Source organism: Leptodactylus fuscus, chromosome 6 (assembly GCF_031893055.1).
Source record: "Leptodactylus fuscus isolate aLepFus1 chromosome 6, aLepFus1.hap2, whole genome shotgun sequence".
NCBI lineage: Eukaryota > Metazoa > Chordata > Amphibia > Anura > Leptodactylidae > Leptodactylus > Leptodactylus fuscus.
In genome coordinates, this window is record NC_134270.1 from 111,225,543 (window position 1) to 111,252,481 (window position 26,939).

At 43.3% G+C, this 26,939-nt stretch overlaps 1 protein-coding gene across 1 annotated transcript in view; it reads left to right on the forward strand.

Annotated features, from left to right (window-relative positions):
* Window positions 1-26,939, forward strand: part of SYCP2 (synaptonemal complex protein 2) — a 139,972-nt gene that overhangs the window by 39,532 nt on the left and 73,501 nt on the right. The window contains exons 18-25 of the mRNA XM_075279062.1: window positions 3,534-3,546; window positions 10,979-11,093; window positions 11,278-11,344; window positions 11,486-11,543; window positions 17,715-17,821; window positions 20,773-21,140; window positions 22,541-22,647; window positions 25,606-25,642. Coding sequence (XP_075135163.1) covers window positions 3,534-3,546; window positions 10,979-11,093; window positions 11,278-11,344; window positions 11,486-11,543; window positions 17,715-17,821; window positions 20,773-21,140; window positions 22,541-22,647; window positions 25,606-25,642 — 872 coding nt within the window. The remainder of the gene's footprint in view (window positions 1-3,533; window positions 3,547-10,978; window positions 11,094-11,277; window positions 11,345-11,485; window positions 11,544-17,714; window positions 17,822-20,772; window positions 21,141-22,540; window positions 22,648-25,605; window positions 25,643-26,939) is intronic.

Here is a 26,939-nt window from a genome sequence, read left to right on the forward strand (position 1 = left end):
CCTCTTACTTCCTGGATCTGCATTGGATTGCAGAATCTGCAGTCATTTTCTGGGTCAATAATGAGCCAAGGATTCACACCTGGAGCTGAGGGCTTCTCAAGATCCACACTGGACCACTCATAAGTTAAAGGGGTTGTCCCATCACAAGGATCCTATCTATACTGCTTGTTAATGTGGATGTAAGACTTTTCCTAAATACACTGCTTCAGCAAAACTGCTTTGTTTGTCCACTATCTTACTTTATTCAATTCATTGTTGACACAGCCCTTGACTTATCTGCTCAAAAGTCAAGTGATGCATTTGCCTGCTCTCAGGGGGGAGGGAGGAGGGGTTAAGTGCACGGGAGCGAGCCTGTGTATCTAGCTATTCCTGTGTCTACACCACGTGACCTAGCTTCCTGCTTTCAGATAGGGGAGAGGAGCTGCTTTCATTTCTGAATGTCTTCTGTTATCCCAGTTATCAGGCTAGCTAATTCAATTGTGTTCATTATGGCAGAGACAAGCAGTTTCTGTATGTAACACAGAATGGAGTTGCTCCTGCCTGTACTTCATAGTCCAATATGGGTGGGCGGGGCTACACGCTAATTTGGGGCGGAGCTAAACGGCAGGTTGCATGTGAAACCCAGCCCACCAAATGATGCAAGAAACCAGGAAGAAAGAAGATTTTACAGCAGTGAAGACTGTTGAGTATGCGACGTGGGAATACCCCTTTAAAACCCTGGAGGAGATATAGTGATGTTTCAGCACCCTGCCTGTCACCTTCTCACAATATATAATATGTATGTAAACAACCCTGGGGATAAACAGTACCAATGATCTCCGTATGTTTAATCAGTCTATAAAAGAATTGCTGTACATAGTATATACACTAGTAGCTTAATAAAGGCACAAAAACACATGAACTGAATCAAAAGTACCAGTAGTACACATACCCATATCAAGACAAGTGTGAAGGTGTAAGCCTGGACACCATCATCTAATACATGTTTTGGATGTTTCTTCGTCAATGTGTGGTGTCACTAGAGAATATATAACCTTATATAGGAGCCTTAGTAAAAAAAAATAAAAACACTAAATAGACTGCACCTGTAAATGCTGAGAATCCAGTAGTATACCACAACAATATACGAAGCATTCAGAAAAACATGGCTACTGATCCACATCCGCATGACGTCCATCCGTGTTAAGAAACACACCTCTCACAACCTCTGCAGCTATAATAATGAAGACAGTTTTAACCTACTGTCCATTGGATGACAGACTACCTAAGCCAAGAAAATCTCAACCTGGTGAGTGGTTGCTTCTCCAGAAGACCTTTCTCCACTTGTGCTCCTGGTCTGGCACACTGGATGTCAACCTCTTCACCTCTCGTCTGATGCACAAGCTTCTCCACTACATAGCTAGGACCCTTGGGACATTGCTGCCAACACTCTCATGATTCCCTGGTCAGACTTTCGCGAGTTTTCTCTTCTCTCGGGTTCTCTCAAGACCGAGGGGATTCCAGTCATCCTGGTGGCTCCAGATTGGCTCCACTGGGCCTGGTACAAGGATCTCATGTTTCTGCTGGTGGACACTCCTTGATCTCTTCCTAATAATATATAAAAAAACACGAAAACTTGGTAATCTTCAGTAGTTGATACCTTTTTAATGGCTAACTCATAATGATGACAAATGGCTAACGTTTCGAAGCGCAAGGCTCCTTTGTCAAAGCAAATTTAAAAACATTTTTGAAGGATGCATATATATATATATATATATATATATATATATATATATATATATATATATATATATATATACACAGAGCAGGCACAAAGGGTGTTAGATTTCAGGAGGAGGGGGGGGGTTGTTAGTAGTTGGTGAGACAATGTAAGCAATTGGTGGAGACATTTGCTAGAGACAATGTGGTAATTGGTGGAGACAATATAAACACTTACAGGTCCTTGTCAGATCACACACTACTGTAAAAAGACATGAACCCCTGTGATGCATTAATCCCACACTCTAGTGTCCGAAACAATGTCATGAATTTATATTCATGTATGCGTCTTTCTCTCTTAGATCTGAAATTCCCTCTCAAAATCAGAATTTTCATGTCATTGGTAATGTTGTGGTCCCCCCTGCAAAAATGTTTTGACACGGGAAGGTCAGATCTTTGTTCTTTAATAGTATGGCGATGTGAGTTCATGCGCAGTCTAAGTTGCTGTCCGGTCTCTCCAACATACAGATTATCAGTGGAGCATTTGGTACACATAATTAAATACACTACATTGGATGTGCTGCAGGTGAAGGTACCTGGAATGTTATATTCCTTGTTCGAGTTTGGTATCTCTATCCTGTCAGTGGTCAGTATGTGGGGGCAGGTTTTGCACCTCTTATTCCCACATGGAAATGTTCCTGCGTTGGTTGGGGATGTTAGTGAGCTACTGACCATCATATTCCTGAGGTTTGGTGGCTGTCTATAGCACAGGAGAGGGGGGTCCGGAAATATGGATGTTAGACGGTTGTCTTTTTGTAGTAGTGGATGTAGTTTGCGTGTGATTCCTCTCAGCGTCTCCAGGTGGGGGTTATAAGTGACAACCAGGGGCACTCGGTTGTTCTCCTGTTTGGTATTGTATCTTAATAACTCCGATCTTGGTATCCTGGTGGCTCTGGTGATTTGGTTATCAATCGTTCTTGGATGGTAACCCTGCTTCAAGAATGTGTCTCTGAGGACTCCGAGGTGTTCTTCTCTATCTGCAGGGTTGGAGCATATGCGATGGTATCTGATGGCCTGGCTGTACACAATAGAGTTCTTTATGTGTTTCGGATGAAAGCTGTCCCATCCTAGGTAGGTTGGTCGGTCAATCGGCTTCCGATACAGTGATGTCTCAATTTTGTTGTCCTGTATCTTGATGACTGTGTCTAGGAAGTTTATTTCCGAGAAGGAGTGATTGAGCGTCAGGTTGATGGTGGGATGGAATTGGTTGAATAGTTCATGGAAGGTTTTCAGCTGTTGTTCAGACCCAGTCCAAATGATTAGGATATCGTCAATGAATCGGTAGTAGGCCAGGGGCCTAATGGTGCAGGTGGAGAGGAAGTCACTCTCAAGCTTGGCCATGAAGAGATTAGCGTACTGTGGCGCCATTTTGCTCCCCATTGCGGTGCCAGTCTGCTGTAGATAGATACAGTCACCAAAAGAAAAGTAATTGTGGGTGAGGATGAATTTCGTGAGTTTCACCACTGATTCAGCGCTCATACCTCGCTTTTCCATGAAAAACTGGCAGGCGTTTACACCATCCTGGTGTGGGATGTTGGAGTACAGGGATTCTACATCCATGGTGGCCAGGATGGTTCCATCTGGAAGGGGACCTATAGTGGATAGCTTATTTAATAGGTCTGTGGTGTCCTGAAGGTAGCTGGCTGTATCCTTCACTAGGGGTTTCAGAGTGCCCTCCACCCATCCAGAGATCTGTTCAGTGAGTGTCCCCACACATGAGATGATCGGTCTCCCTGGGTTCCCAGGTTTGTGTAGTTTAGGGAGCATATAAAAAGTTCCCATTCTTGGGCTTGTTGGTATGAGGCTGCTTAGGCCTTTGGCTCCATCAGTTAGGCCCGAGATAACTTTTTTCAGTTTTTTAGAGTACTCCACTGTGGGGTCTGAATCTAATTTAGAGTAGTAGTGCGTGTCATTCAGCTGTCTGTGTGCCTCCTGTATGTAGTCTGATGTGTTCATCATGACTATAGCGCCACCCTTGTCCGCTGGTTTAATGATGATGTCGTTATTATTTCTCAGAGATTTTATAGCCCTTCTTTCCTGGGCAGTGATGTTAGACGGCAGGGCTTTATTTGTATCCAGTATAGTTGATTTGACCATGTGTCTAAAACAGTCTATATAATTATCCAGAACAAAATTTCGTCCAGTTGGAGGTGTCCAATCAGATGTCTCCTTCTTAGTTAAGCTGTGAACCTCTGAAGGGGTGGGTTGGGTCTCCTCTGTGTCATCTGTGTCATGAAAATATTCTCTCAGGCGCAGCCTCCTGAAAAAATCCTCCATGTCACTGCACAGTTCAATTTTGTCCATGGTTTTAGAAGGACAAAATGAGAGTCCCCTGGAGAGTACCCCAAATTCTGCTTTGGTGGGTTCATAGGTGGAGAGATTGATCACACAGTTCTGTGTTTCCAAATCAGCATGTGTGTGATTCTGGTTGTTGTTAGGTGTATATCTTGCTTTGTGTGTGTTCTTGTAGAAACCTGCATCACGTCTCAGTCCGTGGAGTTTCTTTCGCTTATTGAGGATCAGAGATATCTGCAGTTCCTCATAGTGTTGTAGTAATGTTATCCTGGAGCTCTCCTCGATATTGTTCCATTTTGTTGTAATTTCCTTTTGGACTTTGCTCTTGATGCCGTAGAAGAGATGTAAAGCGAGGTATGAGCGCTGAATCAGTGGTGAAACTCACGAAATTCATCCTCACCCACAATTACTTTTCTTTTGGTGACTGTATCTATCTACAGCAGACTGGCACCGCAATGGGGAGCAAAATGGCGCCACAGTACGCTAATCTCTTCATGGCCAAGCTTGAGAGTGACTTCCTCTCCACCTGCACCATTAGGCCCCTGGCCTACTACCGATTCATTGACGATATCCTAATCATTTGGACTGGGTCTGAACAACAGCTGAAAACCTTCCATGAACTATTCAACCAATTCCATCCCACCATCAACCTGACGCTCAATCACTCCTTCTCGGAAATAAACTTCCTAGACACAGTCATCAAGATACAGGACAACAAAATTGAGACATCACTGTATCGGAAGCCGATTGACCGACCAACCTACCTAGGATGGGACAGCTTTCATCCGAAACACATAAAGAACTCTATTGTGTACAGCCAGGCCATCAGATACCATCGCATATGCTCTAACCCTGCAGATAGAGAAGAACACCTCGGAGTCCTCAGAGACACATTCTTGAAGCAGGGTTACCATCCAAGAACGATTGATAACCAAATCACCAGAGCCACCAGGATACCAAGATCGGAGTTATTAAGATACAATACCAAACAGGAGAACAACCGAGTGCCCCTGGTTGTCACTTATAACCCCCACCTGGAGACGCTGAGAGGAATCACACGCAAACTACATCCACTACTACAAAAAGACAACCGTCTAACATCCATATTTCCGGACCCCCCTCTCCTGTGCTATAGACAGCCACCAAACCTCAGGAATATGATGGTCAGTAGCTCACTAACATCCCCAACCAACGCAGGAACATTTCCATGTGGGAATAAGAGGTGCAAAACCTGCCCCCACATACTGACCACTGACAGGATAGAGATACCAAACTCGAACAAGGAATATAACATTCCAGGTACCTTCACCTGCAGCACATCCAATGTAGTGTATTTAATTATGTGTACCAAATGCTCCACTGATAATCTGTATGTTGGAGAGACCGGACAGCAACTTAGACTGCGCATGAACTCACATCGCCATACTATTAAAGAACAAAGATCTGACCTTCCCGTGTCAAAACATTTTTGCAGGGGGGACCACAACATTACCAATGACATGAAAATTCTGATTTTGAGAGGGAATTTCAGATCTAAGAGAGAAAGACGCATACATGAATATAAATTCATGACATTGTTTCGGACACTAGAGTGTGGGATTAATGCATCACAGGGGTTCATGTCTTTTTACAGTAGTGTGTGATCTGACAAGGACCTGTAAGTGTTTATATTGTCTCCACCAATTACCACATTGTCTCTAGCAAATGTCTCCACCAATTGCTTACATTGTCTCACCAACTACTAACAACCCCCCCCCTCCTCCTGAAATCTAACACCCTTTGTGCCTGCTCTGTGTATATATATATATATATATATATATATATATATATATATATATATATATATATATGCATCCTTCAAAAATGTTTTTAAATTTGCTTTGACAAAGGAGCCTTGCGCTTCGAAACGTTAGCCATTTGTCATCATTATGAGTTAGCCATTAAAAAGGTATCAACTACTGAAGATTACCAAGTTTTCGTGTTTTTTTATATTTCCAACCCACTGGCTAACACGGTACAACAACGAACATTTCCCTTTACCAAATGGAGGATACCAGAATCTACCGGACCATCATGGACCTAAAGACACTTCTGAAGAAACTGGCACAACTGGACAGCGACATCTTTTTTCTATCTAAATGCAAAAAGGAGAAATTAATTCCTAAAGGACTCAGGCTCACAAACCCCATCGCATCTACCTATAATACTCACTATGCACAAAATTTGTGTTATAGAACTTCAGAGAGACTCAGAAACCATCTCATACATCTCTTCTACGGCATCAAGAGCAAAGTCCAAAAGGAAATTACAACAAAATGGAACAATATCGAGGAGAGCTCCAGGATAACATTACTACAACACTATGAGGAACTGCAGATATCTCTGATCCTCAATAAGCGAAAGAAACTCCACGGACTGAGACGTGATGCAGGTTTCTACAAGAACACACACAAAGCAAGATATACACCTAACAACAACCAGAATCACACACATGCTGATTTGGAAACACAGAACTGTGTGATCAATCTCTCCACCTATGAACCCACCAAAGCAGAATTTGGGGTACTCTCCAGGGGACTCTCATTTTGTCCTTCTAAAACCATGGACAAAATTGAACTGTGCAGTGACATGGAGGATTTTTTCAGGAGGCTGCGCCTGAGAGAATATTTTCATGACACAGATGACACAGAGGAGACCCAACCCACCCCTTCAGAGGTTCACAGCTTAACTAAGAAGGAGACATCTGATTGGACACCTCCAACTGGACGAAATTTTGTTCTGGATAATTATATAGACTGTTTTAGACACATGGTCAAATCAACTATACTGGATACAAATAAAGCCCTGCCGTCTAACATCACTGCCCAGGAAAGAAGGGCTATAAAATCTCTGAGAAATAATAACGACATCATCATTAAACCAGCGGACAAGGGTGGCGCTATAGTCATGATGAACACATCAGACTACATACAGGAGGCACACAGACAGCTGAATGACACGCACTACTACTCTAAATTAGATTCAGACCCCACAGTGGAGTACTCTAAAAAACTGAAAAAAGTTATCTCGGGCCTAACTGATGGAGCCAAAGGCCTAAGCAGCCTCATACCAACAAGCCCAAGAATGGGAACTTTTTATATGCTCCCTAAACTACACAAACCTGGGAACCCAGGGAGACCGATCATCTCATGTGTGGGGACACTCACTGAACAGATCTCTGGATGGGTGGAGGGCACTCTGAAACCCCTAGTGAAGGATACAGCCAGCTACCTTCAGGACACCACAGACCTATTAAATAAGCTATCCACTATAGGTCCCCTTCCAGATGGAACCATCCTGGCCACCATGGATGTAGAATCCCTGTACTCCAACATCCCACACCAGGATGGTGTAAACGCCTGCCAGTTTTTCATGGAAAAGCGAGGTATGAGCGCTGAATCAGTGGTGAAACTCACGAAATTCATCCTCACCCACAATTACTTTTCTTTTGGTGACTGTATCTATCTACAGCAGACTGGCACCGCAATGGGGAGCAAAATGGCGCCACAGTACGCTAATCTCTTCATGGCCAAGCTTGAGAGTGACTTCCTCTCCACCTGCACCATTAGGCCCCTGGCCTACTACCGATTCATTGACGATATCCTAATCATTTGGACTGGGTCTGAACAACAGCTGAAAACCTTCCATGAACTATTCAACCAATTCCATCCCACCATCAACCTGACGCTCAATCACTCCTTCTCGGAAATAAACTTCCTAGACACAGTCATCAAGATACAGGACAACAAAATTGAGACATCACTGTATCGGAAGCCGATTGACCGACCAACCTACCTAGGATGGGACAGCTTTCATCCGAAACACATAAAGAACTCTATTGTGTACAGCCAGGCCATCAGATACCATCGCATATGCTCTAACCCTGCAGATAGAGAAGAACACCTCGGAGTCCTCAGAGACACATTCTTGAAGCAGGGTTACCATCCAAGAACGATTGATAACCAAATCACCAGAGCCACCAGGATACCAAGATCGGAGTTATTAAGATACAATACCAAACAGGAGAACAACCGAGTGCCCCTGGTTGTCACTTATAACCCCCACCTGGAGACGCTGAGAGGAATCACACGCAAACTACATCCACTACTACAAAAAGACAACCGTCTAACATCCATATTTCCGGACCCCCCTCTCCTGTGCTATAGACAGCCACCAAACCTCAGGAATATGATGGTCAGTAGCTCACTAACATCCCCAACCAACGCAGGAACATTTCCATGTGGGAATAAGAGGTGCAAAACCTACCCCCACATACTGACCACTGACAGGATAGAGATACCAAACTCGAACAAGGAATATAACATTCCAGGTACCTTCACCTGCAGCACATCCAATGTAGTGTATTTAATTATGTGTACCAAATGCTCCACTGATAATCTGTATGTTGGAGAGACCGGACAGCAACTTAGACTGCGCATGAACTCACATCGCCATACTATTAAAGAACAAAGATCTGACCTTCCCGTGTCAAAACATTTTTGCAGGGGGGACCACAACATTACCAATGACATGAAAATTCTGATTTTGAGAGGGAATTTCAGATCTAAGAGAGAAAGACGCATACATGAATATAAATTCATGACATTGTTTCGGACACTAGAGTGTGGGATTAATGCATCACAGGGGTTCATGTCTTTTTACAGTAGTGTGTGATCTGACAAGGACCTGTAAGTGTTTATATTGTCTCCACCAATTACCACATTGTCTCTAGCAAATGTCTCCACCAATTGCTTACATTGTCTCACCAACTACTAACAACCCCCCCCCTCCTCCTGAAATCTAACACCCTTTGTGCCTGCTCTGTGTATATATATATATATATATATATATATATATATATATATATATATATATATATATGCATCCTTCAAAAATGTTTTTAAATTTGCTTTGACAAAGGAGCCTTGCGCTTCGAAACGTTAGCCATTTGTCATCATTATGAGTTAGCCATTAAAAAGGTATCAACTACTGAAGATTACCAAGTTTTCGTGTTTTTTTATATTTCCAACCCACTGGCTAACACGGTACAACAACGAACATTTCCCTTTAATAATATATAATATTATATACTATAATAATGATCAGAGAGGTGAGGGAACATAAAAAAAACAGTATTACTTACCTCTACTGTACTTCGAAAGGCTTCGGGCCTATTTGGTGACGTCCTAGACTTCATGTGGGCTGGGCTCATGTCACGATGCAGGGCTGGGTCACGTGATGTTTGGTCCATCATTGAAGATGGACGATATCAGTGGAGAGTGCGTCGCAGCCAGGGAGAGGTAAGTAACAGTGTTTTTTATGTTTGTATCCTCCCCTGGGTCTTTGCTCATTATACTCTGGAGTCTGAAAAGACCCCAGGGTATAATAATTGCTCATGGGTGGTCCACAATGGGGCACAATACTACGCCCAAGGGCCATTATGGGGCCTAATACTGTTCAAAGACCTCTATAGGGCATAATACTGTGCACAGGGGCCACTATGGGGCATAAAATTGTGTGCAGGAATGCAGTTTGTGTGTCTACACGTGGGGGGGTGGGAATGTCAAATGTTCGCCTAGGGGCTCAGCCATTCCTAGTTATGCAACTGTACCCCAGGAATGTGGGTAAATATACATTTTTGCTAAAGTAAGTAATTTAAAATGGTGGAGGAAGGGTGTTTAGGTTAAAGAAGACCTTTCATCACTTGGGGCACATGCGGTTTTATATACTGCTAGAAAGCTGACAGTGCGCTGAATCCAGTCTCTCTGCCCAGACCGCAGGTTCCCACATGAGCACTCTCTCTTCTACCTGGATATTGTGCGGACAATCCAGTTTGTTTTTCTCTCTCCATTGTTTGGACATCTTGATGGTTCTTCCTGCAAGGGCTTGGCTGCTTCCAAGATTTCCATTCCAAGTGGATGCAGTCTATCAGGAGGCCTATCGCTTCATGAATAGGCCAACGCTTCTCCATGGGACTGCTTTCTCCTTGGGAACTGTCGGAGCCTCTTGAATTATTTGGCATCAGGCTTCTGCCGCCCAGGTCTGCTAAGTTGCCACTTGGGCCTCTGTCCACAATTTCTCCAAGTTCTTCCAGATTCTATCATTCTGTGTCCTCTACCTATGCCAGCTTGGGTTGTAAGGTTCTGCAAGCGACTATGCACTAGGATGCTCACATGTCTACGTAATTTCCACCCTCTGTGACTGTTTTAAGACATCCCATGGTGCTGTGTCCCTCAATGAAATAAGCATGAAAATTGGATTTTATACTCAATGTTAAATCCTTTTCTTGTTTTATTTACCCATTTTGGTTGTTTCTGTCCCGGCCGTTTCTGTCCGTTCTGTGGTTCAGGTCATAATGGTGGTTGTTGGATCTGTGTTCTTTTTGTTTATTAGTGTCTCACTCCTACTGTTGTGGTACAAACTGGTTAGCACGGTGTCGGTGGAAAGGGTGTAGCCTAGAGGCGGAGCCGACATCCTTTGCTTTTCCTAGTGTCAGCCTCCTAGTGGCCAGGTCTGTATCCATGGTGCTGTGTGTCCCAATGTATACAACAAGAAAAGGATTTTATTGTAATTAGAAAAATCCCTTTATTCTGATTTGGCTGTTATTCCCAGATTATACTATTAGGTTTTATTAAATACCATGCACTCATCTATGTGGAGCCAACTTCTAAAAGGTGACACTAGAGCAAGTTCCTCTTTTCCACTAAAGAAGCCTTATTTGCATATTTCATACCCTGTAGAATTTAACAGACAGTTGTAGCAAGATGCTGAGTTAAAAAAAGGTGTTCTTTTTAATTGTATTGTGTAGAATGGTTGTTGCAGAAGTGATAGCTTCTTTATATTGAACTATTTCACGTGGCATGATATGTTTTGCAGCAACATCAAGGAGAGAAAGAATAAAAGTACCTCTAGAAATGATAAGCTCTGCTAAAAGAAACATGAATCCAATTCCAAACATACAGGAGTACACAAGGCACACAAACCAAATTGCATCACTGAAGGTTTGTAAACATTACTGATTCTGTAAGGTGTGTCCACAATGCTCTGTATATTTTCTTTTGGATCTTGGAATGCTTTCTGTCTAGCACATTTTAGTCACAGCTTTCTTGACCAACCATAAAAATTACCGGTCAGCTTGTCCTAGAAGTTACATTTAGTAACCAAAACATTATGTATGCTTAGCAGAAATGTACCACTTATAACAAAGGAACAGTACAGTCCAAGGAAGACGATGCAAACCTTTCAAAAGGAGGTAAAACTGTTTTAACATCAGCTTTATTATAAACTATACAACTGTTTTCTCAATCAAGAAACTCTCATGAACAAATATAAATTTTTTATATTTTATATTACTAAATTATTTGATAATGTTCTATTCTATTATTATTTTCAGATGAGCAAGTGGAGGTTGTGCCTGACACACAGTTTACTGTTGGAAACAATTCTTTTCTGTATGTATCTGAATAATTTAAGCAAAGTTATGTGAAACATTTTAGTACTTTGTGCCAGAATGATGAACCTTTCCTAGTGATACAAATAATTAGTGTATGTAATATAGGTAGGAAATATGAAGTATGAAATATCATTGGACTAGTCTAACTAGTGTTGAACATTATACCACAGTAAAGATGAATAAACACTAATATATTTGCATACTATATTTGATTGTGTCGATTGCACAGTATATTGCAATGTATATTCTTCTGTACCAATTAATCATTTCATTCTCCATCAGTGTTTGAAAAAATGGAAAAGGAAAAGTATGTTTTTTGGGATACATATGTTTGTTCCTACATTTTTTTTTCATATTGAGTTCAATAGAGAATGAATTAGACTCCTCATGATTCCTTGTTCGTTTTTGTGGACACATTTTATAAATCATAACAGAGAGCTGCTGCAAATAATAAATTTCTCTAAGGAGAAATTTAGTATTAAATGCTGGCCAATCAAATAACGCTTAGCAAGCAGTACTACATTTCTTCTGTATGCACTGCTTTCTGATCATCAGACTAGCATTAGTATAAAAGTGGCTGGTGATAATTAGATAATATCATTAAGCTTGGGAATGTATTATTTCTTTCTTCCCTAATTCACTAGGGGACACAGCACCATGAGTATTAGCCCGGCCGCTAGGAGACTGACACCAAGAAAAAAAAAAAACAACTTGTTGGTTCTGCCTCCAGGCTTCTATTTTTTTTTTTTTTTTTTTTTTTTTTTTCAGGTGCAGGGGGGGGGTCTTAAGTGTGTGCACTACACTAGTTGTATCCTCCTGTGGGCACAGCACTCAGGTAGAGCACATCGGTAGTGACCGGTCTCCACTTGTTGCATCTGCGGCCGACTCGCTGGTGACCCCACTTCCATGTGCAAGGTCCAACAAAGAGATGACCCTGCGGCGCCTGAAGTCGCCAGACAGGTAAGTATAAGAAGAAGATTGGTAAGTGTTTTTTTTTCCTCAATTAGGCCTGCCAATTTCCCAGGCTTTTCTGGGCATTAGTCAGGTGGCCTCCCTGGCAACTACACAGCCCTGGGCCCCCTCCATCATGTCGTCCTGTGAAGAGCCAACTCGCCCCTCGTTACCCTCTGGTTCCACCAAAAGAGAAACTCTTTTTTTTCCCTTGCTTGGTCTTCTCCTGGAGACACCTCTGACTCAGACCCGGAGCATCGGCCAGGCACTTGTATATCTGCTGCTACATGGGAGCTCATCCATGTGCTCAAAGTTACTCTTCACATCTCTGAGGACTCTGATATTGCCTCTCAAGAAGACATCTTTTTTTGTTACAGTCACCTTTCTCCTCTGGTCTTTTCCAACGACGGGGCATTTGACCACATCTTGAAAGAACAGTGACTTTACCTAGACCTTCTACTGTCTTCTACTAGGAAGTCGGAAAGAGAACATCCCTTCCCAGACCAGTGTGTTTCTAAGAGGTCAGATCCTCCCACAGTCAACCCCATAATAGCTTGGCTTTCTAAGGCTACCATCCTGCCTTTAGCAGACTCCGCTTCTCTAAGTGATCCCTTGGACAAGAAGGTGGACTCCCTTGCCCAGGCAGCTTTCATAATGGCTGGCTTCTGCCTTTGGCCTTCCTTTGCTGCTTCTTGTGTCAGCAAGCCTGCATTTCCTGGTCCAAACAGCTAAAGAAAAATATTTCCGATGAAGCCTCCCTCCAGGATAACCAATTGCTTGTCTCTCAAATTCTGAATGCTTCCAAGTATTTGTGCAATGCCTCACTGGAAGCAGCTTGCTGATCTTCCAAGGAAGCAGCCAACCATTGGCTATCCGCTGTACAGTTTGGATTCATTCATAGAACGAAGAGTCCACCTCCAAGAAGGTGGTAGTGGCCCTTCCCTTTTCCCTTTTGGAAACCCCATCTCTTAAGCTATAGCAGAAAAAAAACCTCTCTCTTCCCCCAGAGGCTCCCTAAGCGTCAGCCATGTTCTTAGAGTTTTTGCTCCTTTTATAGCTCCATCTCTCCAGAGGACATTCTTCCCAGGACTCCTGGTTCAAGAAGCCCTCTTTCAAGCCCAGACCTGCCTGGCAGTCCCTCAGCAAGTTTTCCAAGCCTTCCATTTCCAAGCCCTCCTCTTCATGAAGGTCTTTCCCCACTCAGGGCCTCCTGGATGGTGGGACGACTGCTATCCTTCCACGAGAGGTGATGTTGAGTGGCCGCCCTCCCAAGCGAAAGTTATTTTTTCATCCAATTTGCCTTTTACCCTTTGCTTGAGCGACCACATTTGTCCAGGCTCTCTCCACTTTTCAGCAGCAGGGAGTTATCGTCCCTGTTTCCGCTACAGAGCGTTTCCTGGTCCACTTTTCCAACCTGTTTACTGTTCCCAAGAAGGATGGCTCTCTTCATCCCATCTTGGACTTGAACAAAAGGTTTGTACGTGTCCACAGGTTCCTCATGGAGTCTCTGCGGTCAATGGTGGCATCTCTGGAGTCAGGCGAATCCCTTTTGTCCATCGACTTCCAATATGCTTATATTCATATCCCCATCATGCAATTCCATCAGCGCTTTCTTCGTTTTGCAAAATTTCCAATCTGTCGCTCTCTCCTTTGGGCTGGTCTATGCTCCCGAGTATTTACCAAGGTGAAGGCAGCTCTCATGATTATCTTCTGCTCCAGAGGTGTCGCTGTGATAAGATATTTGGATGACCTTCTGATGTTCCCCCAAGTCGAACAATCTGGCCAGCTTACGGATTACCTTGGACCATGTTCACTGGTTTGGCTGGCTCACCAATGAGACAAAGTTTTCTTGTGCCTTCTCAACGCATGGAATTCATGGGCATGATCCTCGACACTCACCAGGACAAGAGTCTCCTCCCAGAGTTCAAGATTCTGTCTCTTTGGTCCACTGTGTCCTGTCTTCAGAGGAACGCTCTTTGCACTCTTCCGTTCTGCATGCGGGTCCTGGGCATGATGCTCTCGACCTTCGAAGCCATTCCTTTCACTCAGTTCCACTCTCTCCCTGTGCAGTTGGCAATTCTGCCCACTGGGACAAATCTCTGGCTTTCCTAAACAGCCTGATTCTCCTGCCTTCTCAGGTTTGTCAAGATCTTCTTTGGTTGCTTTCCTCCCCAGGAATATCCTTTCCTCTCCTTTGGCAGGTGATTTCCACCAATGCCAGGTTCTCATGCTGGGGAGTGGTCTTCGATACCTTGATCATTCAGAGCCTGTGGTAAAAGGGGGAATCCTCCTTCCAGATTGAGTTGCTGGAACTGATTGACATCTTTCTAGCCTTGTCTCATTGGATCTCTCACCCCCAAGGACATCCATGCAGAGTCCAGACCAACAACTCCACCACGGTTGCCTACTTGAACCATCAAGGTGGCACGAAGAGCTGTGCGGACCTTCTAGAGGCCTCTTGTTCTCTTATTTTGGGCTGATCGCCATGTTCCTTTCGATGATCCACATTGCAGGTGTGGACAATTGGGTGGCAATTTACCTAAGTCAAGAAAAACTCGAGCCAGGTGAGTGGTCCCTTCATCAGCAGATCTTCCTTCAGTTGTGTTCCCACTGGGGGAAATCTGACATCTCCCATCTGAACCACAAAGTCCTCCACTATGTGGCCAGGTCTCTGGATCCTTGAGCCATCGCCGACAAAGCTCTCGTGATTCCTTGGTCGGGTTTTAGTCTTCTGTACCTGTTCCCTCCTCTTCTTCTTTTCCGTTGTAAACTCAAGATCTAGGGGGTTTCAGCTATCCTGGTACCAGATTGGCCCGGTCCGAAAAACCATGATACCTCAAAATCTCGTCTTCTACAGCCATGCCGTTAAGCGCGGCTAACATAAGGTGGGGTGAAATCCTCACCTTAGTTGCATTTAACATCATGGCTGTAGAAGTCGACGTTTTGAGGCATCATAGTTTTTCGGAGCCAGTTATCCAGACCATGCTCAAAGCCCAAAAATTGCAACCAGCTAAAATCTACTATCGCACCTGGAAGGCTTACGTCTGCTGGTGTAAAGAGTAATAAATGTCCTCCGCTCTCACTTTGTCTTCCCAGGATTCTGGCTTTCCTTCAGCATGGTCTGGATCACGGTCTGGGTCTTTCTTCCCTTAAGGAACAGATTTCTGCTCTCTATATTGATTTTCAGAAGACTCTGGCATTTCCCTCAGTTGAAGACTTTACTAGAGAGAGTGTAGCTCTTTGAGGGATATCCCTCTTCACCTCCTGTCCTAGAATGTTGCTTTTCTGGTGGCCATCACCTACATCCTCAGGGTCTCCGAGTTGGCTGCCCTTTCTGGCAGCCTTCCTTTCCACAGGGATAAGATTGTCCTTCGTCTGCCACGACCTTTCTACCTGTGGTTGTTTCCTCCTTCCACATTGACGAGGACAACATTTTACCATCCCTCTGTTCAGGCCCCAAGCATCCACATCACCATTATATTCACTGCCTGGATGTTTTCCAAGCATTTCGGGTCTATTTGTCTCACACTGATCTTTTTCAACGTTTGGACGCTTTGTTCATCCTTCCTGTAGGCCCTCGGAAGGGCTTGCTTCCATCTCACAATTGATCTGTGCTGTGATCAAGGAAGCCTATCAGCTTAACGGTAAGGCTTTTCCCTTCCATGTGACGGCTTATTCCACAAGAGATGTTAGAGCTTCCTAAGATGTTCGGCATCAGCCTTCTGCTGCCCAGGTCTGCAAGGCTGGCACCTTGGCCTCCATCCACACTTTCACAATATTTTACAAGATCAATTCTGTGGCCTCTCTCGACACCAGTTTGGGTCACAAGTGGCTGTGCGCTAGTGGTTCGCATGGCCGTGTAATTCCCACCATCTGAGACTGCTTTAGGACATCCTATAGTGCTGTGTCCCCCAGTGAATTAGACGAAATTGAGGGATTTTTCTCCTCTCATAAAATCCTATTCTCGACGTTTTCACTGGAGGACACAGATCCCAACCTTGTTTTTTACTGGCAGACGAATGTTCCTGCTTGAGCATTTTCGAGTTCAGGACATAATGATTCCATTTTTCTTTTTTCCATTTTTTGTATCTCTCTCCTACTGCTGCTGTAAAATGATTATACACAGTGCCTGTAAGAGGGGTATAGCTTGGAGTTGGAGCTAACAGGCTTTTTCCTTCTCGTACTGTCAGTTTCCTAGCAATCGGACTAATACCCATGGTGCTGTGTCCCCCATTGAAATTGAGGGATTTTTCTCCTCTCATAAAATCCTATTCTCGACGTTTTCACTGGAGGACACAGATCCCAACCTTGTTTTTTACTGGCAGACGAATGTTCCTGCTTGAGCATTTTCGAGTTCAGGACATAATGATTCCATTTTTCTTTTTTCCATTTTTTGTATCTCTCTCCTACTGCTGCTGTAAAATGATTATACACAGTGCCTGTGAGAGGGGTATAGCTTGGAATTGGAGCTAACAGGCTTTTTCCTTCTCGTACTGTCAGTTTCCTAGCAATCGGACTAATACCCATGGTGCTGTGTCCCCCAGTGACCAGGGGTGACGCCCTACTTGGAACCTCCTCTATGAACCAAGGCTCTATGTATGCTATGTTAACTTTTAGTTTGCTTTGGTGCTTTGTTTGCTTTGGTGCCATAAGCTTCAAAGGGACGACACCCTACTTGGAACTTCCTCTATGAACCAGGGCTCTATGTATGCTAAGTTGCCATTTAGTTCACTTTGGTGCCATATAATATTGCACTTTTTCTGCTGGGGACCTGCAAGGCTCTACAGACCTCTCCCCAGCAATCAGCTGTTAACTTAAACAGGTATTACCATGAACATCATAATCATATTTATATTTGTAGATAATTAAAAGTTAAACACTTTTGCAAATATAAGTAGTTTAAAAATTCTTAAAAGTCTTAAAAAGGACCTTTCATGTCCTCATGCATATATACTGCTAGAAATCCAACAGTATGCTGAGTTCATCAGCTTTCCTGTTATGTGCCTGGGTTCTGGAGAAATTGATGCCATTCATTTCAGCACGATATCTACACACTATTAGAAGTGTGTTTCTCACAGCCTAGTGTCATCAATGGCAGAATCACTGAACATTATTTTACCATGTCATATGAATGTATTTTTGCAAATCTAAATAGAAATGACTTCAGCATTGACATCCAGTCTTTATTTCCCCACTTACTCTGTATTATTGGTTATAGGTTGCCCAATCTCACAGAGAAATATCTGGGTTTAAACAAAAAGCATCCAATGTCTACGCGTCAAAGAGAGAAAATTAGTCTGTCTGGTGATTGTACAACTAATAAAGGTAAATGCCCAAGCTAGTTTCCTTCAACCCTTTATCTGCCATCCACATATTTATATGTCCTGCCAGGATGGCATTTTTGTAGCAGATTATGTATCTAATACATCCTTGCTACTATTGACGATATCCCAGGATCAGTTAGGGCGAAGAGAATCTTATCTTTACAGTGATACCAAGATCATCATGATAGTCCTTACAAATCCAGAGCAATTAGCTGATGAAAATGCTATTCGGCATTGAGATTCCAATGCAGATCTCAATTCCTAACAGCATTTTTAAAAGCAGATCACTCTGAATCTTTAAGGGCTATCATGATGAGGCTCCCATCTTTATAATGAATCCAAGCTCATATCCTAGCCATGATGGATTCTTATATATGGAGCTCTAAAATGTCCTCCCCCCTAAATCCTCTGACAGCATCTTTTAGAGCTGTGTGTAGAAGGAGGGGGAAGGAGCAGAGCTGCAGACTGCAAAGACAATAATATCTCATCATCGTCTGTGCATAACCTGTATATGACTCCAGGAGATGGGCTGTTATGAACTTCTGTCCATTTTATCCCCTCTCCTAAAAATCAGAGCGCATACTATACTTTTGATCTCTGTCACATAGAGGGATAATATAATACCCCTCTGACCCTAACCTGAGGGATATTCTTCAGTAATAACCCTCTGAATACAACCAGAACGTTTATTGTTGCCTTTGTTGTGGCTAGCTCCTCCCTGTAGCCCTCCTTTGTTGCATCTTGGGTCAGCAAGGCCTGCATTTCCTAGACCAATCAGCTTCAGAAGGACCTCTCCAGGGACAACCAGTTGCTCTTTTCTCCCAGTTCTTGAATGCTTCCAAGCACCTCTGTGATGCCCCTCTGGAATAAGCTCCCCACTCTACCAAGGCATCCAACGCAATGGCAAATTGCCATGCTATTTAGATCCGTTCGTGGAAGAAGATCGTGGACGTCCCATCTCTTAGGACGACCAGGTCCTGCTTTTTGGCAAAGGCCTACAGATGCTCATCTCTGAATCTATAGGGAGAAAATGTTTTCTCCTCCGCCAGAGGCGTTCTAAGCGCTAGCCATCCTTTTTCAGCTGTTCTCAGAGATTTCAATCCTTTCGTGGCTACACCTCTCGCTCTGGAACCATGCTTTGCAGTCCAGCAACAAGCCCACCTGGTCTTCTCTTTTCAAGCCCTCCTCTGTGTGAAATGCTTCCCTCCACTCAGGGCTGGGGGAACGCCTACTCCCCTTCTGGAAGATCTGGCTTGCCAGCTTTGATGAATCCTGGGGCCAAGAGGTTGTGTCGACAACGGTACCGAGTTTTCCTACCTTTCTCATGGAAAATTTTATCTATCCACTTTGCCTTCTTTCCCAACTTGTGGGGCTGACTGCGGTTGGTGGTAGCATCCCTGTAGACCTTCAAATTCCTGTCATTCATTATGATTTGCGACACTTCCACATTCTTATCGTGCTGTGCCATAAGCTCTATCGTCGTTTTGCGGTGGATTTGGATCATTTTCAGCTTGTCGCACTCCCTTTTGGGCTGGAGTCTTTCCCCCGGGTATTTACCAATGTGATTGCATATTTGGACGACCTACTGGTGACAACCTCCTCCAAGATGGACAATCTGACCAGTTTATAGATCCTTTCTCCCCGATCTGGTGTGTGTCCCCTTCGAAGGAACTCTCCGTATTCACTTCAGCTCTGCATGTGGGTCCTGGTCTTGATCTTCAAGACTGTCTCTTTTAGGCTCAATTCCAGTCGTGTCCTAATCGATTCTTGCCCACTAAGACAAGTCTGCGTCCACTCTCAAATGCCGGATCTTCCTGTATCCCTTGGTTTGCTGAGAGCTTCTTTTGAGGCTCTTCTCCCCCGGGATTCCCCAGGGAAATTCCTTTCTTCTCCTCTCTTGGCAGGTGATTTCCACTGATGCTGGTATTTCTAGTTGGGGAGTGTTCTTTGGTGACTTGACCTTTCAAGACCTGTGTTCCAAGTCAGAGTCTGCCTCCAGATCATCCTGCTGGAACTGAGAACCATCTTCCTTGTCCTGTGTTATTGGACTGCTTTCTTCTAAGGGCATCCAGTCAGGGTCCAGACTAACAACTACACTGTGGTCACCTACCTGAACCACTGGGAGGCAGCAAGAAGTCTCCCCCTTTCTTCTTTGGACAGAACGTCGTTTCCTGGCCCTGTCATCTGTCCAAATTCCAGACATGGACAATTGGGCATCAGATTACCTAAGCTAAGTGGTCGCTTCACCAGCAGATCTTTCTCCTGGTGGAATACGGCAGATGTTGACCTCTTCGCCTCCAGCTATATGACCAGGTCCAAGGTCGTCGACACTCTTGTGGTACCGTCATCAGACTTCTACTTTCTGTACTTATTTCCTCCTCTTACTCTTCTCCCTCAGATTCTCAAGAAATTCAAGACCAATGGGGTTCCAGCTATCCAGATTTGACCCCGCAGGGCCTGTTACGTGGATCTCATGTTCCTGGTAGATGCTCCTTGGCCTCTTCTTCTGCAAGTCGACCTTCTGTCTGATGGACCACTGATCCACCACACCTTACCTCAGCTGTGTTTAATTGCGTGGCTGTTGAAGCCTAGGTCCTGAAGTGTCGTGGTGTTTGCAACCTTATATCCAGACCAAGCCCAACCCTCAAAACCACTGTCTGCTAACTTCTATCATCGCACATGGAAGACCTGGCTTGGACCTGGCTGTTACGGAGGTTTCCATCTTCTGATGGATTTGGTCTGCTATCAGGGAGGCCACCTAATCTCCATGTTACGGCTCTTCCTCAAGAGTTGCAGGCGCCTCCTGGGCTATTCGGCATCAGGACTGCATGGCTTTAGTAGGATATAGGGAATTTAAAAAGTGCTACTTCACATAGGCCATATTTCTGGAGTATAAATCAAATCATATATACTTATTGTTTATCTTTAGTATGTGATAAGAAATACATAAAGATAACCCTTTATGCTTTATTTTCTTTGCTTGTTTTGCTACAGATAAACAACAAACTGTCTGTTCTATACCTGAGGGTAAAAAGGCTACACAAACCCAAATTACAAGAGTTGTCAACAATCAGAAGACAAGAACGCAGTCACATGATTCATGTCAAAACACCAGGCTAGAGAATCGTATAAGAACAGAGCTCAGGGATAAGAATGGTAACAGATTCTCAATCACGGAAACCACAATTGGCAAAAGTATCCAAAACTCAGATATTCATTTACAGCCTAAGAATGAAAGAACTAAGAATGAGATCACAGATGTAGAAAAGTTCAAGAACTCCAGAACTATTACTAAGGAAAAAGTTAAACAGAAAAATGTGGTAAGGTGTAAATTTGTTAGGTTCTCTTCACATCAACATCAAGTTGTTGCAGGATGAAGTGTACATGTGTGGAGTATTGCCTAATATATACCTTCAGTGAAATAATCCATCATATGACCATTGAATCCCGTTGTGTAAAAAAAAAGAAAGAAAATGTACACTGTATGGTATACATTTAATTTCTGATAATTCCTATTTGCATCCAAAATTACACTGATGTATTCCAGCCTGACAGAAGCCAAAAGTACACTCTTTGACAGCTGTTAGGTATAGTGGATCAATATGGATATGTTTCAGCTTTGCCAACATATATGGCAAATATAGGGCTCATCCTTAAAGAAGACCTTTCACCACCTTCACCAATTTAAGTTCCCAGTATCAGCTAATAGTTGCCGCTCCACTGATTCCAGCACAAATTTTCTCTCTAGCTCCCACAGTTCCCGAGTAACAAGCTCAGTTAGTTTTAGTGCCTGATGTGCTATTTATACTCTAATGTTAGAAGGGGTGTGCACGTCAGATCTCCAATCAGAGGCAGCCAGTGTCTGAGCTCAGAATCACACCCCTTTCCTGCTTCTGCCTGGCAATGCCCTCCCGACAGTGCAGGGACTAAATAGCACACCAGACACCAAAACTAACAACATTGATTGCTTGGGAAGTTGGGAAAAAAATTTCAACTGTGCCCAAATCAGTGAAGCAGCTATCATTAATTGATGTAAAGGACTGGACTTTTTGGAAGTGGTGAAAGGTCCTCTTTAATTTGAACATAGTCTATTGTAACAAACAAAAGGAGTCTTAATCATTTTAATTCATCTGTATACTTTTCAAAGAAATTTTCTTCCACTTTAAGGATATGTTCACACTGAGGTTTTTTACAAGCTGAAAACATCTGCTTCAGGAAATAGGAAACCGTTTTTTGACGCGATTTTTTACATGATGCGCTTTTTTCAGGTTTTTTGACGTGTTTTTCGTTACGTGTTTTTTTTTTTTTTCGTTTTTGCTCCAGAACACTGTATGGACCTGGAAACTTCACTCTTAAAAAATGCTATGGGTTTTTGAAGCGCTTTTTGCAAAAAAAAAAACGCTGCCAAAAGCGCGTCAAAAATACACTAGTTGTTTTTCTGCCTCCCATTGATTTGAATGGGTTTTTCAAGGCTGAATCCACCTGAAGATAGGTCATGTCGCTTTTTTTTCCCCCTTTAGCTGAAACAAATCAGCTAGAGGAAACAAACTGATACTGACTCTCATTGAAATGAATGCGAGGCATTTTTTGAGGTGGACTCTGCCTAAAAATCAGCCTGCAAAAAACTCTGTGTGAACAGAAATAGCCAGTATATTAAATTTTGTGAATAAAAAATATGTATCATATCAATATTTAACATTATGCGGTTTGTGTTTTACAGAATGAAAAAAACAACTTTAAAGATGTTACTAAGACATTGGTAAGTAAAATAGGAAACAAGTATTCAAAGGAAGCCGTGAAAAGCAGACCAGCGGATACATCTTTAAGGTGAGTCCATGTTTGTGTTTTAATTTTCTTTTCAAATTATATTCTTGCATATACGAAATGTACAGAGATTGCTCAAGGCATTATGTGAGTGATTTCTGCTTAAATTTAGGATGTACATATTTATTAAAATATCCTTGAAAAAGAAAGCTGGAAGCCTGAAAGTTGATTGACCACCTTTTTTTTAACTCTGAATCTTAGTGTTTTGAAAAATTTTCAAGTAACAAAAAAGAAAAATTATTAATAAATGTTGTAATATACTTTTATTAGTAAATGTTTGCTCCTTTCTGTGAAATCCTGCTCTGAAATCCAACTGAAATTTGTATACTGCTGATACGTACCGTATTTTACGGACTATAAGGCGCACTGGAATATAAGCCGCATTGCCCATGAGCGCCTTATAGTCCGTCTCGGTTCATATATAAGGCGCACCAGACTATAAGCCACAGTCCGGTGCGCATTATATGTTATTGAAAGCGGCGGCAGGCAGACTTTGCCAGCGGCCGCTTAACCCCCCGCGTGCCACCGCTTCTATTGGAGGCGCTCGGCAGGCGAGGAGGGGCTCTATCAGCAAAATCATGCTGATAGAGCCCAACCGTAAAAGTTAGATGAAACTACCCCCCCCCCCCCCCCCCCCCCCCCCCCCCCCCCCCCCCCCGTTTTAAAATAAAAGCCTGAAACAGAATGTGAAACTTACCGAGCGGTGCAGGGTGGGCGGGCATTCAGGCCTCCTCTTCCTCCGATATTCCGTCCTCCTCCTCCGCCGCTCGCTAGCTGATAATGGCCTGGGCGCATGCACAGTAGTAGAAGCATTATGATATTGCGCATGCGCCCAGGCCATTAGTTCGCGAGCGCCGGAGGAAGTGGTCAGGACATCGGAGGAAGAGGAGGCCTGAATGCCCGCCCGCCCTGCACCGCTCGGTAAGTTTCACGTTCTGTTTCAGGCCGGCGTGACAGCAGGGCTGCCGGACACTTCCCATTCATTTCTATGGGAGCCGGCATGCGAGCGCTCCCCATAGAAATGAATGGACAGACACTTCCCATTCATTTCTATGGGAGCCGGCATGCGAGCGCTCCCCATAGAAATGAATGGACAGACACTTCACATTCATTTCTATGGGAGCCGGCATGCGAGCGCTCCCCATAGAAATGAATGGGAAGTGTCTGTCCATTCATTCCTATGGGGAGCGCTCGCATGCCGGCTCCCATAGAAATGAATAGGAAGTGTCCGGCAGCCCTGCTGTAACGCCGGCGTGTACGGCTGTGATACACGCCGGCGTTCCGTAGTGTGAATGCACCCTTACGGTGCCTTTTATGTATGTATGGAAGCGGCACGCAGACTTTGCCGCCGCTTCCATCCATATATAAGGCGCACCGGACTATAAGCCGCACTTACGATTTCTGAGGAAATCGCAGGTTTTTATGTGCGCCTTATAGTCCGGAAAATACGGTAATTGAGTATATGTATAATGCAAGGACATTGAGGCTGTAGGGGGTTACTTCATATATATATATTGGGCATTTTAAAATGTAGAATAGCGATTCTGGTGTCATATGAAAGATGAAATTCTCAGCAGTCATTTTCAAACACATTTCTACCACACATGTCACCAGTTGAAAACAAAGCCGAGATTGGCATATTTATAGGTAGCTTCTCCCACTCCTGACTGTGCTTATTTTTGGTAATAATACAGGTAGAATTGTCATCTTGGTGCCATGTAAAATCTTACAATCTCATCTCTCTCAGCCTCAGCTCCCTGAATTATGCATGATTCTGTCTATGTCCATGCACATTGAGAAGCATGTAAAGATTTCAGTTACCAATAGATAAACAGGGAAAGAATATAGAAGGAGCAGAAAATAGATTTCATTATAGGGTTTAAGAAAAAGGAGCAAAATCTTTATTCATGTAAAAAATGCTTCCAGAAAATCAAAAGTTGTTTGAAAGATTAGTTATACTTTAATCCCTACCCGACATCCACCATAGTCTTACTGGTTATGGAGGACTAGGGTGCACAAAGTCTCTCTTCAGCGTATCCTACTTCATAAACATCTGGCCATGCCCCTTCATTCACCTGTTTTGATAACTTTTCCCCTAAGGATGCTATTACACAACTGCATTTTTATTTTGAGTTACTGCATGTGTTTTTCTTTGCTTGTTTTTAAATCACAAAGCGGTTTTGCATTTTTGATCATCTTGGCCATTTTCATTGATGTAGGAAAAAACAGCATATTCATTAACACAAGTTTGGATCCATTCACATGGAGGAAAATGGTGATGAATTTGGTGTGGAATTTCAGCGCTGAAAAAAGTTTCCATTGACTTCAATGGGTTCCTTTTTCTGCTAACAGAAAAAGGAACCCATTGAAGTCAATGAGAGGCTTTTTTTCAGTGCTGAATCTGATGCAGATTCCACAACAAATTTAGCGCTATTTTCCTCTTTGTGAATCCACCCTAAGGGTGCATTCACACTACAGAACGCCAGCGTGTATCACAGCCGTACACGCCGGCGTTACAGCAGGGCTGCCGGACACTTCCCATTCATTTCTATGGGAGCCGGCATGCGAGCGCTCCCCATAGAAATGAATGGAAAAAAGCAGTCCATTCATTTCTATGGGGAGCGCTCGCATGCCGGCTCTAATAGAAATGAATGGGAAGTGTCCGGCAGCCCTGCTGTAACGCCGGCGTGTACAGCTGTGATACACGCTGGCATTCCGTAGTGTGAATGCACCCTTAGGCTACTTTCACATCTTGTTCAAAGTCTATGGTTGGTGCCAACAGTCAAAAAGTTCATTTAAAATTGCGGACAACTCCAGAGTTCTGCAAACCCAACTTTTCTGTCTGGGGATGTCAGGGAGAATAAAGCAGACAGATCTGTATTTATTGTGTATTCCATACTGCTGATTTTATCTTTTTTTTTTTTTTTTCTGTGAACAATGTTCTTGAATATCATGTTTTAGGCAAAGTCTAAAGAAGAAGAACATGCAAACTAGCAAGGTAATGTTATTTTTTCCTTAGGCAGTGTGTCACGTACGATTACATTTACGATTATGATTTACATTTTCTCATTGTCAGTATGCATCCATGCTATTCACATAGCAGCTGTGTTTCTCAAACCAGTTTCCATCCTAGGCAAACCAGAGGGCTTCAGGTGTTCCCCATAAAGATGTTTATCCATAAAGATCCATTACTGCAGTTAGCCAGCTCCTTCACAGTTACTACTCTGCTTCTACTGCACAAGTTATAGTCATATATCTGTCAGAGTCCATCCAGGGCAGAGTTTGAAATCCTGGACAAAAAAGTGTGACAAGCTTGATATTTTTTTTATTCACCAAGGTGTAAGAGAAAATAGCAGATATCCAACACACCCCATAATAGGCAATGGGGTCCTTTAAGATTTGTTGTTATCCGTTATTAGGGAGCTTGCACATGGAGTTACGCTCCACTCATTCTGAACGTAAAACTCGTTCAGAATGAGCGTGTAAAAACCAGATCCCATTGATTTCTATGGGTGCCGACATACGTGCGCTACCCATTCAAATCAATGGGAAGCTTTTTTCCCTATTGCTTTCAATTAGAGATAAGCGAACACTATTCGAAACAGCCGTTTCAAAAAGCACGCTCCCATAGAAATGAATGGACGTAGCAGGCACACGGGGGATTAAGCGGCTGCTACCATTCATTTCTACGGGAGCGTGCTATTCGAAATGGCTGTTTCGAATAGTGTTCACTCATCTCTACTTTCAATGTGATACGCGTGTATCACATTGAAAGCAATAGGGAAAAAGCCCTCCTATTGATTTCAATGGGTAGCGCACATATGCCGGCACCCATAGAAATCAATGGGATCTGGTTTTACGTTCAGAATGAGTTTTACGTTCAGAATGAGCGGAGCGTAACTCCGTGTGCAGGCTCCCAAAGACTGGTCTGATTTATTGTTAATCCGTTTTCCTGGTCCTTCATTGTTACCTGTCATTAAACTGACTTATTTCATTGTCTAATCAGTTCTACTTAGCCTACAACAGACCAGATGAACAGATTAAACAGCCCTGATGTGAACAAACCCTTAGGCTAAGGGTATGTTCACACATCAGTATGCCATCAGTCCGTTTGAATTCAGTTTGAGACTAAAAACGGACTGATGCACATACTGATTGTATACTGAAACCTTTTTAAGCCCTCCCCTAGAGGACAGATAAGGGGATTAAAAGTAGAAAATTGTAAACAGAGTAGAGATAAGGACATATAATAAATGTCCCTGTGTCCTCCTTATCTCTACTTTGTTTACAATTTT